This window comes from Macrotis lagotis, chromosome X (genome assembly GCF_037893015.1).
Source record: "Macrotis lagotis isolate mMagLag1 chromosome X, bilby.v1.9.chrom.fasta, whole genome shotgun sequence".
Taxonomy (NCBI): Eukaryota; Metazoa; Chordata; class Mammalia; order Peramelemorphia; family Peramelidae; genus Macrotis; species Macrotis lagotis.
In genome coordinates this window covers 143590647-143604480 of record NC_133666.1, presented here as the reverse complement: position 1 = coordinate 143604480, position 13834 = coordinate 143590647, and the positions used below count along the sequence as shown (strand labels likewise).

General features: G+C 43.2%; 1 protein-coding gene across 2 annotated transcripts in view; it reads right to left on the bottom strand.

The window, feature by feature from the left end:
• Nucleotides 1-596: 596 nt before the first annotated feature.
• NATD1 (N-acetyltransferase domain containing 1) overlaps nt 597-13834 on the bottom strand; it is a 46055-nt gene continuing 32817 nt past the window's right edge. For both annotated transcript variants that reach the window (XM_074207356.1, XM_074207357.1), the window contains exon 3: nt 597-6984. In XM_074207356.1, coding sequence (XP_074063457.1) covers nt 6868-6984 — 117 coding nt within the window. In that variant the 3' untranslated portion in view covers nt 597-6867. The remainder of the gene's footprint in view (nt 6985-13834) is intronic.

Sequence of the window (13834 nt, the reverse complement as noted above, 5' to 3'; positions counted from 1 at the left end):
AGAGTCAAAGATTCTTTCTTGTGGTCCACGGTCCATTGATTACAGTAAAGACTATCAATACACAGCAGCTAAGCCAAGTGGGTGGAAATCATCTTAGTCTCTTTCTTGACATTTTTGGCTCTTATTTCCCTCCCCTAGAATCTAGCTGACTTTTTAAAAATGGAAGCCAATAGGAGATGGGTGTAAAGTGAATGGACCTGGAAAGAGCTGGATTCAAATCTCACCTTTGACACTTATGGCTTCACCAATGGACTAAATATTTATGCAACTTAGCAGCTATTTCTGCAGGGAGATGCAGCCCCGCACCTTCTTCAGCATCTAGTTACTACTTCCTAAATATGTAATCTCCTTCATTAGGAAAGTCAGTATTTCTATTTGTATGGAGGCACTGGAGGATTAGCTTTGCAAATGGTCACCCCTTAATGTTTTTACATTTCATTCAATTTCTTTTTTTTTTTAGGTTTTTTTTTTGCAAGGCAAATGGGGTTAAGTGGCTTGCCCAAGGCCACACAGCTAGGTAATTAAGTGTCTGAGACCGGATTTGAACCCAGGTACTCCTGACTCAAATGGCCGGTGCTTTATTCACTACGCCACCTACCACCCCCATTTCATTCAATTTCTCTGGGCCTCAGGCAACTCTTTAAGAATGTAAATTGGCAGTCTCCAGTGGGAGGCTAGATTTTATAATCTAAAAATATTACAGACTCTTTGCCTCTTTCATCCCCAAGGGACCTTCTGGCATCAATGTATGAAAGGTATTTCCCTGGAAGTCATCAACAGAACTACAGACAATTAAATCACACCTTTTTATTAAATTGTAATCCATGCAATAACGTTCATAACTTTTAATAATGACAAAGGGGGAGGGCAAAAGACCAATGGTAGCCAAAAGGTCATGGGTCACAGGTCCTGAGTAGGAAAGGCACATGATTGACCACTTAAATCAACAGAACAAAAGAAACCAGGGCACAAAGGGAAATAACACCAGGTTGAGACACTAAAAAAGAAAATTTCAAGTGAGTTTGAATTTGGGGAAAAACTCCTAAGGGGGTAACTTTTGTCTTCCCCCCTATAATTTTCCCCTTTCATCTCATTTTGAGCTGAGTCAGCTTTGATCCTTGACACACAAGGGAGTCTGACCTTACCTGACCTTCCACCTAAGGGTGAAGAAAGTTTACAAGTGTTTTGGGAGCTCAACTCTAACCTTACCCCAATCCCCACCAGGACTCCTTAAGTCTCAGAGTTCTTGTACAGGAGCCCTGAAGGACAAGTCAAGAAGGGTTAAATGCTGGGAGTGGAAAAGGCAGAGAAGAATTCAGCACCAAAGATCAGCAAGCTTAAGCCAGAGCCCCAAGAGGAATGGGGTGGTGAGGGTCTCCAGCCTTAGTTACTAACTAGGGTTGGTGAGGTAGGTTTCACCTACATTGGGCTTTCAAGTGGAGGAAGGGAAAGGAGGCAGTTCAGAGGCAGCCACAGAGATCTGAGGAGGTCCAGGTATCCCAGGAACTTGTGAACAGGATATTCTTCCTTGTGGTCTTTTGTGCGTATATCTTGCTTAGAAAACACCTTTTCCCCACTTTGACCTCCTATCTGTTGACTAGCTGTAAAAGTGGGTTAGAGCTCAGACAGGAAGATTCTCAGGTGTATTCTCATGAATCGGCCTCCCCTTTTGGGGAACTTCTATGCTTAAGGAAGAGTTGGTGCTTGGACACTGGCCTGAAAGCTAAGAAAGATTTCAGCAAAAAGATGTTACACAACAAGGATGAGATTCAGGACCACTGAAGTAGTTCATTCCCTTCAGGAGGTCAAAAAGACAAGGCATTCCCTGGAGATTTTGTCTGGAAGGAAACATCTTTCTACTCTCAATGGTTTGGGGAGAGTGAAAGTGGTCCACAGCTGCTCCCAAAAAGTGAGACAAGCTAATGGCCAGGGAGCCCTTGCTATAATATTCCAGCCTTGGGCAGAGAGACCACTTCTCCCAGAACTGAGGGAGAGGAGTGTTCCTTCCTTAGATAACCACTGGGAGGAAAGTGGGCTATGTGGTACATTACTGACTGAGATGCTCTGGGGTCTTTCATCTGCTTTCATCACTATACTCCTTGTACTCAAGACATAGCATCCTTCTAGATGACTATTACCTTCCCAATGGAGAATGGGGAGAGGTGGGGGTAAGAAGAGCCCCTTCCTGCTGCCAACTAAGTTGTCACTTCCAAGTGTATTAAAAACTGTCAGTTGTTAAATGTCAACTGTTTATTAGGGTGCAAGGTAGAAAGCAAGAAGGGTGGACAAACCCTGAAGACATCTAAATTATGTATGTTTTATCAACTCAATTTGGATTTTGCCAGTATAAGTTTGTAGCTACACATTTATTAGAGGAGTTTGAGGAAGAGAATAATCCCTGGGAAAATGCTCCTAATAAATATGATCCAGTAGCCACCCAGAAGAGTGTGAGCTGAAATGGAGAGCCTTTTTTTCTTTCCTTCTCCCTTCAAGTCACCAGTTTGAAAGGAGAGCCACACCACAGAAGGGAGTGAGCAGCTAGGGTAGGTCAATCCAAGTGAAGACATAAGGAAACAAACTTTTGAGGATGGTCTTCTTTGCTCCCCAATTCTCCCTTTGGGGCCTTGATCAAATTTAATTTCTTATCTTACTGTTAAGAAAGGGAGGACTGAAGAAGCACAATTAACATGCAAACACTTGCAACATGAGCTTTAACTCCTAAGAGCTATATTTGGGAAGAATTAGCCCCTGGCAAGGGGGGCAGCAGCCCATTGATCACTGTCAATGAATAGTTGGCAGGAATACTTGAATTTAAGCAGTAGGAAAACTAAGGGTTTCATCAGCAGAACCAAGGCAAAGACAAACCCCTGGCAGCAGGGACTCAAGACTTAACCCTTATGGGTTTTTTTCAGCATGTCTATTCAAGTACTGAGTTTTTTGTTAGGCATGATCACTTTTAGCACATGGGATTATCGGCTTAGATTCAAGTTATCAAAGAACAGGGATTAAATGCAAGGATTCCTGGCAAACCTTAGACTGTTCCTTCAGTCATAGGACATCAACCTGCTTTCATCCATCCTGGGACTCCTGACCAACTTGCAGGTGGACACTTAGGGCCAGGCCCAGCAAGCAGCACCCACTAATATTCCATGCTAGACTCCCTGAGATGGGTGAATGGTCCTCTCTCTCCTTTGATTTGTCATAAGGAGAAAGAATGGTTTTCATGATGCCGATAGTCAATACAAAAGACAAAATTGGAGGGGGAGTGAGGTGGGGAAGGTGCTCAGGGAGGATGTCCTAGGAAGCTACATTAGAACGGGAAGGAGGTGGCATGTACTTGCTTGACCATCCTTTCACCCTAGGTCTTGTGGCCAGGGACATTCTTGGGGAAGTTGCTTCCTACCCAAGTTGGCCTAACATCTCTGAGTGGAGGGAAGGAAGAATCTTGACCCTGATACTCCCACCCTGAGCCTGAAAAGCACCATTTCTTTAAACTATATTTGAAGGTAGGGTGTATGGGGGGTGGGGGGAAAGGAAGGCATCCCAGCATCCAACTACACTTTCAATTTGTCAGTCCTTATCCACATCTCTATCTTTCCTTCCTGTTAAACTCAAATCTTTAAAGACATCTTAAAGTTCCAAGGCCATTCCCGCTTTCCCTGACTGGCACCCAGCTGTACAGGGTTCACCTTCCTGTTGGAAGAAGCAAGGATACCCCACTGGCGATACCCAGTCTGTTCCATCAAAGGCAGTGCCATGTCATGACCTGCAGAGGTATGTGAAGGGCAGAACTGGCTAAGAGAGGGGTAGGGTGTCACTGTGGCCTCATCCTTGCAATTCCTAGAAGGTGGGCAACAAGGAGGAGAACATGTCCCCAAATGACTTCTTCCATAGAAGGGCAAACAATGGGGGGGGCAGCATTTAGGAGGATGGCACCCTTGCCACTAGTCCTGCAAAGGTATCCATCACCAACAGCTGCAGCACGAAAGATATGCTTTGGAGAAACCTCAATTTGTGTTACCAGTCCCTTACTGGGAAGGGAGCCCAAGAGCCCCAGGGGCCACTGGGTTCCAAGGTCTCCTTTCAGGGACCCTAGAGAATGAAGTTTCTGTACAGAAGATCTGCTATGAGTGGATTTGAGCAGAGGATTGCTAAGGACTCTGCAGAGCCAGGCCTAGTGAAGGCAAATGACTTTGATTTAGATAGAGACCAAAATGCTAACACTGAAATCTGAGGCCTCCACCCCACACCAACTCTTCTGCCTCGAGACACAGCACAGCCAGGGTGGGGAGACCTGTTAGAATGAAAATCACCAGGCCCCCTTTCCCTGGCCCCTTCTTTCCTCCTCCCCACACTTCTCAGCACTCTGGAGTAGGGGGGTCAGTCTCTACCCATCACTAATCCATACACACACTGAAGTCAGCCTTGGCTCACACAGCACCAGGTTACTTTTCTTGCACACATGGGGATGAAGCAAGGTCCACAAAATGCCTCAATTGGATGGTGTTAGGAACTAGCTTCTCATCCCTTCCCCCAGAAGAATTCTGGCCCATCATCCCCTTAATCTTGGGGAGTCAAGGATCTAACCTCAATTGCTGGGTTAGAAAGTCACTTAGCTTGGACTTGAAGTCCCAAATCCTTCCTCATGAACAGACCACAGAGGCCACTGTAGGGAGAAAGGACCTTCACAGAAGGAAGCACCATTCCCCCACCCCATCTTTAACAGTTTTTCTTCCAACATAGCTGTCTCTTCTGCCAAAGACTTAAGAAAGGCCAAGATTCAATAATACTGAACCAGTGAATGAAAGAAGTGAGAGAGGAGGAAGAAGAGTTTAAAATGGGAAGATGTGACCTCTGCTACTGGTGACCAAGGATAGGGAATGAAATGAGTTGGCTGTTCCTTACTCTGTGAAATACTGTTAAATGAATAACCCACCCAGGCTCTGGAGGCCCAGCTCAACAAGGACTATTGATATTTCATGACATAAAGAAAATGTCCTTTGGGAGGGAGATTCTGGCATGGGGTTGCTAAGACTTTGACACTGCTCCCTTCCCCCAGTTCTATTCAACTACTTCCAAGCCATGAGTATGATGTCCTGCCCAAAGCCCATCCTTTAAGAAGGCAGAGGTCACAAAGATGCTGAAAACGTAATCTCTCAGCAAGAACTGGTTGTTTTGTCCCAGGTTGGGTGATATCAATAGTATGCTGCCAGGCTAGCTTGGGTGAGGTTGTGGCAAATAGTTGGATGGTGACCCCTCAGAGTGGCACCCTTGCTGAGTCAAGGACTGGATAGAAGGAAGATGTAGAAGAGCTAAGGTCTGGCACCAAGATCAGCTGTATCAAATGGAAATGGTCTTCATCCAGAGAATCCCCAGGTAGCCATCGTGGGACCCTTGGCGCTACAAGTGATGCTCCTCTGAAGCATTTCTCCAATCTGTTTATACGGGGTAGGTGTACACTCACGTGCACAAGTTTGACAAGATGGGATAGTTTTGATCTTTAGCTGACAATCTCTTTTTTCTTTTTTTAAATTCAGATAGGCCTCATGCATCATCCTGAAAAGAGAAATGACCTCTTGTGCTTCACCCACCCTTGGTCTCTGAGATGGCTAGAGAAAGGAGAGAGTGAGAGTGAGTGTGTTTGTGTGTGTATGGCATCTGGGATTTGGCGCACCACAGCCAATGGAGAGGGACCCTCCAATCACTAGTGCTGCTTATTGCTCCTAGATTTATGCCACCATATTCAAAGGGAGAGGGGGAAAAAGAAAAGTGGTGGGGGGACTCAAATGAATGTGGATCAAGAAATGTCCTTCCATCTGTAGACACAGTCAACCTACCCCCTGCCTCTCTTCTGGGGTGGGGGAGACTGGGGGAAGTGCAAAACTCTGAGAGGGGCAGACTGGCTCTAAAGGTGGCCACAGATAGATACCCCTGCTCTTCTCCAGGGAACCCCTCTCCCCCACCTCCGTCTAATCCTCATTGGATATCAACATCAAACCCCAGCAGTAGAGCATGAAGCTTGGGTTCTTTCCTTATTGCAAGGAGGGAGGCAGATGGGTGGCTGATTCCCAGGGCTTATTAGTGTAAGCCAGTAAGATAGCCATGTTCCCCTCACACTCGGACAAGATGTGGGCTAGAACCTGCTTTCCTGCTTTGATGAATCCACTCCTGGTGCCTCCCTTTGACAACTGATGACCTTTATTCCTGAGGGATGGGAAGGAAGAGCACTGTCTCTTCCATCTATCTCCTTTTCCTGCCCTTCCCATCTTCTGCCCCGTTTCCCTTTGCAACAAAAACAAAGGGAAGGTAGAGCTAGGAGGGCTAAACAGTCCTCCCCTGCCCTGGTAAAAATCCAGTGGTTGACAAGCATTTTGTTTCCAGACCTAAAAAAGGAGGGAATGATGGTCCTTAAGTAAAAAGCCCAGGAGGCTATGAAGGATGGGGGGGGGGGGAGGAGACCCAAACTAAACAGAATCACTGCCCCAGACCCTTTCTCCAGATACTTCTCTGAGTAGGACAAGGAGGCAACAAGATTCAAACTGGAACACTCCCTCTCCCCAGTTTCCACGACTCCTCAGGAGGACGTGGCAGAGGGTCGGGAGGGGCAGGGAGGAGAGACATGGGAGAGACCCCCATGATGGCCACACGTGTCCCCACAGCATGAGGAGGGGGTAGCTTCCCTAGGAGGCGTTCAAGCGTCCTTAGAAAAATAATTCTGAGTCTGTTCCCTGGCGGGGAAGATGTTTCCTGAGACCATACGGAAGCAAAGGCCGCATTGAACAGTCAGGAACAGAGTGTGCTGGTGAGACAGAGAGAGAGAGAGGGAGGCTGAAGAGGCGAGCAACCCAGGCTCTTTCCAGGCTGGGATTAAGGCTGCAAGCGCTCCAGGTACTGGGGCAATGGGTTTTCCTTGACATACTTCTGAATGTACCAGCAGGTCAGGTGGGCTTTCAGATCCTCCTCCACTACAAAGTCCAGGGCAGCCTTGGAATCCGAAAGGAGAGAAAAACAAAACAAAATGGAAGATATGTCATCAGCATCTAAAAATAGCAATAACTGAGCACTATTTTATTGGAGATATATTTCATATATGATGATAAAAGTGAAAATTAATCAGGACAATTACTGGCATTTCATAGATATCACTTTAAGATTTACAAAGTACTTTATATTCACTCATTTCATCCTCAGGGCTGGCGTTCTATCCACTGCCATCACCTTGCTTCCTCTATTTGTGTCTCAGCTAAAAAGATGGAGGTGGTTTTGGGCAAGTGGACCTGCTTTTCACACTGTGAGCCTGCCTTAAGGTCAGTAGTTGTCTATACCTGGGTCAGAGATATTTTGAACCTAATTTATTCCATTCCTAAACCCCACTATCCCACATTGACCCCACATCTCCAAGCAGCAATGAAGTGGAAAGGAACCAAATGTTTAGGGCAGAACTACTGTTGTGATGTAGTAGGTCCAACATGGCTCTTCCTTTGGTTTTTTCCTTGCCTTACAACCTAACTTCCCTGCACCAGGACCTCCTAGTCCTTTGGAAGTAGGGTATACTATCTCTCAACGTCAGTAAAATCACCCTCCTTCCCAAGAGTTCTCATTTACTCTGAACTCTCTCCAGAATCCTCCTTTTTCCTCTCCTGCCACAGTGCCATCCCCAGACCCTCCTTTGGTCATTGGTGACTCTTCTCAGGACTACCATTTTAGGAAGGACCTAGTCATGCTTTACCTCACATATGTCTAGTGTCTTTCCAAAATCCTCCTGATCCTCATTTTACAAGGCCCATTCCTCATTCCCCTCCTCCTCTGTGTTATTTCATGACCCTTCTTCATTACAAGTCCCTTCAGAGACTTGCATTTGAAACCCAAGTCCTTCCTAAAGACTTTAACATTATAAACACAAGTAGGAGATTGAGGATGTGTTGGTTGTGTGGTCCAGTCTCCCATCTGGGTGAAGGTCCAGCCAACACTTGGGCATGATCATAATAAGCTCATCAATATAGAGGTAGACAGATTTTCACACAGCACCCTCATTTTAGAGATGTGCAAACTGAGGCTCAGAGAACCAGGTTCAGATAGTCAGTGAATGGAGCTATGATGGGGATCTGTTCTAAGCTAAAAGCAAACTAAACTCTGAGTAACTACAATGACTAGTATGGAGGGTCTCAGAGAACATATAAGGAAACTTACCTTCCTTTCCTTGACTGAGAGGCGGGGGAATATGGAAACAGAACACTATACAAAGATTTTTTTTTGTTACAATGAAATTTTCATTGATGGGGGTAGTAGGCCAGAGATTTATCTGGAAATGGCTATGAAACTTTAGAAAACAATAAGTTGTTTTACTGTTTTTAAAATATCATAGTCTTTTCCAGATAAAAGAGAATTAATCTATAAATCTATAAATATAAATTTATCAGATACTATGTTAAGCACTTTTACCAATATAACCTCATTTGATCCTCACAACATCCCTGGGATGTAGGTACTATTGTTATTGTTGCCATTTTATAGCTGAGGTTTTCTTGGCAAAAATACCAGAGAGGAGAGTGCCACCTGCCACCTTCAAGAATTGGTCTGGCCTGGACATTTGTGCTCAAGTACAAACCCCGGCCCTGCATGTAAAACAATTAGGGGGTCTCTGAATGGCACAATTTATTGCCCAATAATGGAAGCTTTCAGTATAGGGAAACAATGTTAGAAATAAACAAACCATTATATATATAGTCAAAACAATTAACCCTAACTGATTGGTGTGTGTATATGAGAGAGAGAGAGAGAGAGAGAGAAACAGGAGGGAGAAAAAGAGAGGCAGGGAGAGAGAGAGAATGAGAATGAACATCACTTAGTTTTGAAGGAAAATTATAGCTAAGGCAGCCTTTATCTGTGGTTGTTGTCTCTCCAACACTTAGCACGGGGATTGCAAATGGTGCCTCATAAATGCTTGTTGAATTGATTGCAATGTTGAATTGATTGCAACTGATAAATCTATTTACTATTTTCAACTACCAAGATGTATAATTTTTGTCTATAAGGATATATCATATATCATCTTGGTTGTAATATTCTCCATAATGATGACTGTAATGCTCTCCATATTGATGACCTTAAGTCAATCCAAGATCCCATCTATCCATCCCCCATAAAAAAAAAACTAAATGATGTTCCACATTTTGTAATTACTAGGGCAAGAAACTGTGGTACATTTTAGAAATAAACATTCTCTCTCTCTCTTTTTTTAATTTTTCTTGCAAGGCAATGGGGTTAAGTGGCTTGCCCAAGGCCTCACAGCTAGGTAATTATTAAGTGTCTGAGGCCAGATTTGAACTCAGGTACTCCTGACTCCAGGGCTGGTGCTCTATCCACTGAACCACCTAGCCATTCCTAGAAATAAACGGTCTCAAAGAAGGTTAAAACAAACAAATTGGGAAATGACTGTGACTTAAGGAAAAATGGTGTTTAAAAAAAACACAAAAGTTTAACTGTGGTCCTTATCCATCTGATATTGGCTATTTCATTCTGTCTAGTTGCTTCATTGCTCATACTAGGCAAGCACAGTCGTACTTTATAAGAGAACTGATCATCATATTCCAAACTTTCATTTTTCCAGACAAATGGACTAATCTTCTGCAGCTTCAGCATCTTGTGTGGTCATCTTTGTTTACATGGTATGCATGCAGTCTGTAACCCGGACAGTCCATCTCTCACCCATTATCCTGGTTAAGTAACCAAGCCAGCATCTCTTCGCAAGATAAACTGTCTCCAATGTGTCTGCCACTGAGAACCTTCTGTTCTCTTCAATCATCACTAAATATAGAAAGATTGTGCTAACTTTTTTTCATCCCTGCATTCAGGATCAAAGGATCATAGATTTCTAACTGCAGGAGATATTTAGAAGCTACTGAATCCTGCTCATTTTTACAGCAAACTGAGGCTAAGAGGTTAAGCAATTTGTCTGGGGTTACATAGCTATTGCACTCGGCAAGATTTGAACTCAGGTCTTCCTGACTCCTAACCCAGGCATCACTGTGTCATTTTGGTGACCATATACTTTGCTCTTTGCTCTTCCTTGATGACCAACATATAGTTATCCCTTCCACATCAAGGAGGGGTGCAGCTCTTCTGTGACCTAGAAAATCCATGTTAAATTTTTTGTCTTTCCCTTTCATACCAGAAAAGAAGCTGAGTTATTATGATAGACAGAATATGTGACTATGACACAATAACCTCTATATATTTTTGCATTTCTAAGTTTCTAAACCTTTTCTATATTATCTGCTAGCCTTTGCATGTTGTCCACAGCTTCTGTAAAACCCCCCTAAAATTCCTAATTTCTTATGATGATCCATGTATATCACAGTGGGGAAAAATAATCACAGGCAGAACTTTGAAGTGATGGTTCAGAGACCTAGATTCAGAGTATAATCTTTCTGACCATTTTACTATTAAGTAAACATGCTGTTGGGGCTAAAGTGAATACAGGCTGTTCGACATTTTTTGGACTGCTCTCCAAAAATACTGTTATCTATCCAGTGACCCATCCTTTTTGTGTTCATCCTTGCATGTGGCTAGCTGTCCCACCTTTGTCTCTTAGTTCCCTTCAAGATTGAGCTTAACTCTCTCATTCTGCAAAAAGATCTTGCCCACTCCCCTTCACTGACTAAAGACTTACACATGCAATATGTAGATAGGTTTATCTCTCTCTCTCTGTGTATATATGTGTATATATATATATATACACACACACACACACAAGCATACATGTATGTTTACATATCCATTTGTACATATAGCTGTCATGTGTATTTTAAATGTATACAGTGGTTTGTTTGCATGTTGTATCTACCATTAGGATGTGAGTTAAGGAACCCTGTATTTTACCTTTTTTTGTATTCACAGGATAGTGTCTGGCATAAGACAGCACTTAATAAATGCTTGTTGACTGACCAATCGGACCTCCAAAGTCATCTCCCTGGACCAAGCCCTGTGTGGATGATGTACATCCAGTTTCTTTTGGCAAGGTTCATTTCTAAATCAAGAGATTTAGAGTTGTAAGGCTCTTTTTACTAATCATCTAAATCCAACATCCTTATTTACAGATATGGAAACAGAGGTTCAGATGAATTTATTAAATGACAGAGGAGTTACCCAGCTCATAATTGGCAGAGGTCAGGACTTAACTCAACTGACTCCAATTTCACTATACTGCCTGTCAACACTGAGTCTGTGGAGAAATTAATATGTGTGTGTGTGTGTATATATATATATATATATATATATATATATATATATATATATATATATGCCACTGTTTCTAGAATGAAAGGAAACGGTCTTTATAAGCAGTCACACTAGCTCCTGTTATGTCCCTGGGGAGTAAGAGGGAGGGGATCTGTATAAGGAGTTCATTTCTTCATTTCCTTCCTTCCTTCCTTTCTTGCCCTGTGACTTGCCCAGGGTCATGCTGCTGGTAAGTTCAAGTGTTTGATGCTGGATTGGATCTCATGTCCTCCTGACTCCAGGACCTGTGCTATATCTCCTGTGTCACCTAGCTGCCCCTACTTATTTTCTTTCCGACTCACTTCAATGGAATTTCCTCTAGTAGCTCCAGACAAAGGCAGTAGAAATTTAATTTCAAAGAGTGACATTTCTTTTTTCTCCCTTCTCCCATGATCTTGGTTCGCCGGCTTTCTAATCCCACCTTTCTGTTTCCGGAAGCTGCTGCTTGATATTGATCTATCAATTATTCTAGTATTTATCAAACATCCACTGTTTATCAGGCTAGGGATACAAAAATGTCTGTCTTTCAAGGAGCAAATACTTATCAGGAAAGACAGCACGTAAATGTGTGTGTGTACAAATTTAAAAACAGATACAAGGTGATTTTGTGGGGAAAGTCTGTAGCAGCTAGGAGAGGTGAGAGGAGAAAATCAGAAAAGAGTTTGTGTAGAAGGAGGTGACTGAGCTAAGCCTTGAAGGAAATCATCACCCCCATAAATGCAAAGAAATTCATCCAACCAAGGAAAAATCCCCAAAACAACAACCCAGAAATCAGAAAAAGTATACATAGGAGAATACATATTAGGCAATTTAAGGTGAAGGAAGTGTCTCACTGAGAATGAATGATTCTAAGAGCAAGGGTCTGGAGGTAGATTGGAGTGTCACATATGAGGAATGACACAGTACTGAGGCAGTTAGGTGAAGTGACAGATAAAGAATCATGCCTGAAGTTAGGAAGATTCAACTTCTTGAATGTAAATCTTGCTTCAGACATTTACTAGCTGTTTGGCCCTGGACAAATCACTTAATTTGTTTGCTTCAGTCTATGAGCAGAAGAAGGAAATGGCAAGCCACTCTAGTATCTTCGCCAAGAAACCCTAAATGAGGCTACAAGGAGTAGCTCATGACTGAAATGACTTGACTTAACAAACAGATAGCAGAGTAACATGAAATGGGCAAGAAAGGTATGTTGAAGTCAAGTGGTGAAATAGAGATGAAGTATTGATATTATGCTGAATTACAGTGGAGACAAAGGGAGACACTTACTACAAGATTCCCAGTTCTTAAATATGATTACAGAAGACTGCCCATTAAAACTGGACAGTGGTCCTGTTGATCTCAGGAAGAACCTGGACTCCTGAGAGATTTCCAGCCACAGCTTTTCTGAAGTGCTGGGTCACTCAGTATTGGCTTTTAAGATGCAATCAACTATTCTCAAAATAAACTTCATAGGTGAGACATTCATTGCAGCTCTCCAGGCTATTTTTTTCTAATCAAGACCAGCCCCTAGCTCACAGATTAATGTCTCCAGGGTAGTCAGAGATGGTTCAGGAGAGTTGGCATTGTCTTGCCCAAATCCAGATGATGACCTAAAATGGTTGGGCTAAAAGTTTTATCTCAGGGCTACTGATTTGTTTCCATAATGGCAACAGATGCCACATTGACTCCACTGTGGTGTAATGGTTTCAGCACTTGCCATTCCTTAGTAAAAAGCCTTTTAGTTGATAAATGCAAAAAATACCAAGTTCTCCATGAGCTGGTGGGAAAGTCACCACAAGGGCTCTGGTAGAGAGGATAAGTCTAGCGTCTAGCCACTCTTCCCCAGTTCTAGCACTTAGTGGCTCGAAGGTAAAGTGATTGAATAAATATGCCCCAGGGATCTGAAAAGGGATCAGAGAATAGGTAATAGAGGCAGAAAGGAAGGGCAAGGAATGGAAAAGAGGTTGGAATAATAAACAAAATGGTTTTGTGGGTTACTTTACTTCAAAAATGCTAGATATGATGACAAGGCCCCAGGAGGGGATGTTTCAGTGGAGAAGATGGGGAGGGCAGAGAAAAGAGGAGCAACTAGGTGGCCCAGAGTTCAGATCTGTTCTCTGACACTAAAAGTGTGACTTTGGATAAGTCACTTAAGCCTGTTTGCCTCAATTTCCTCCACTGTAAAATGAGCTGGAGAAGGAAATGGCAAATCACTTCACTGTCTAAACTTTGCCAAGAAAATTCCAAATAGGGTCACCAAGATGGCAAGACCGTAGAGAGTTAACTAAGGTTCTTGGAGGCTCTGCCACAGGCAGTCATGCAATCACAGGCTCATTCAGACAGAGGCAGGAAACAAATGGACAAATCCTGTATCCATCCAGTCTGAGAATCAGAGGTGGGTTCCAGTTCTTCCTAAACTTGTGAGATGCCTCTGGGGCATCCAGCTATAAAAAGTGCTGTAAGTAGTTGTGTGGTCATTGGAAGGCCATTTAATCTGGTAAAGCCTGTTTCTTCACAAGTAAAATGGGAGTGCCAGCCCTGGAGTACAATCTAGATCTCTATCAGTCTCTAGAGA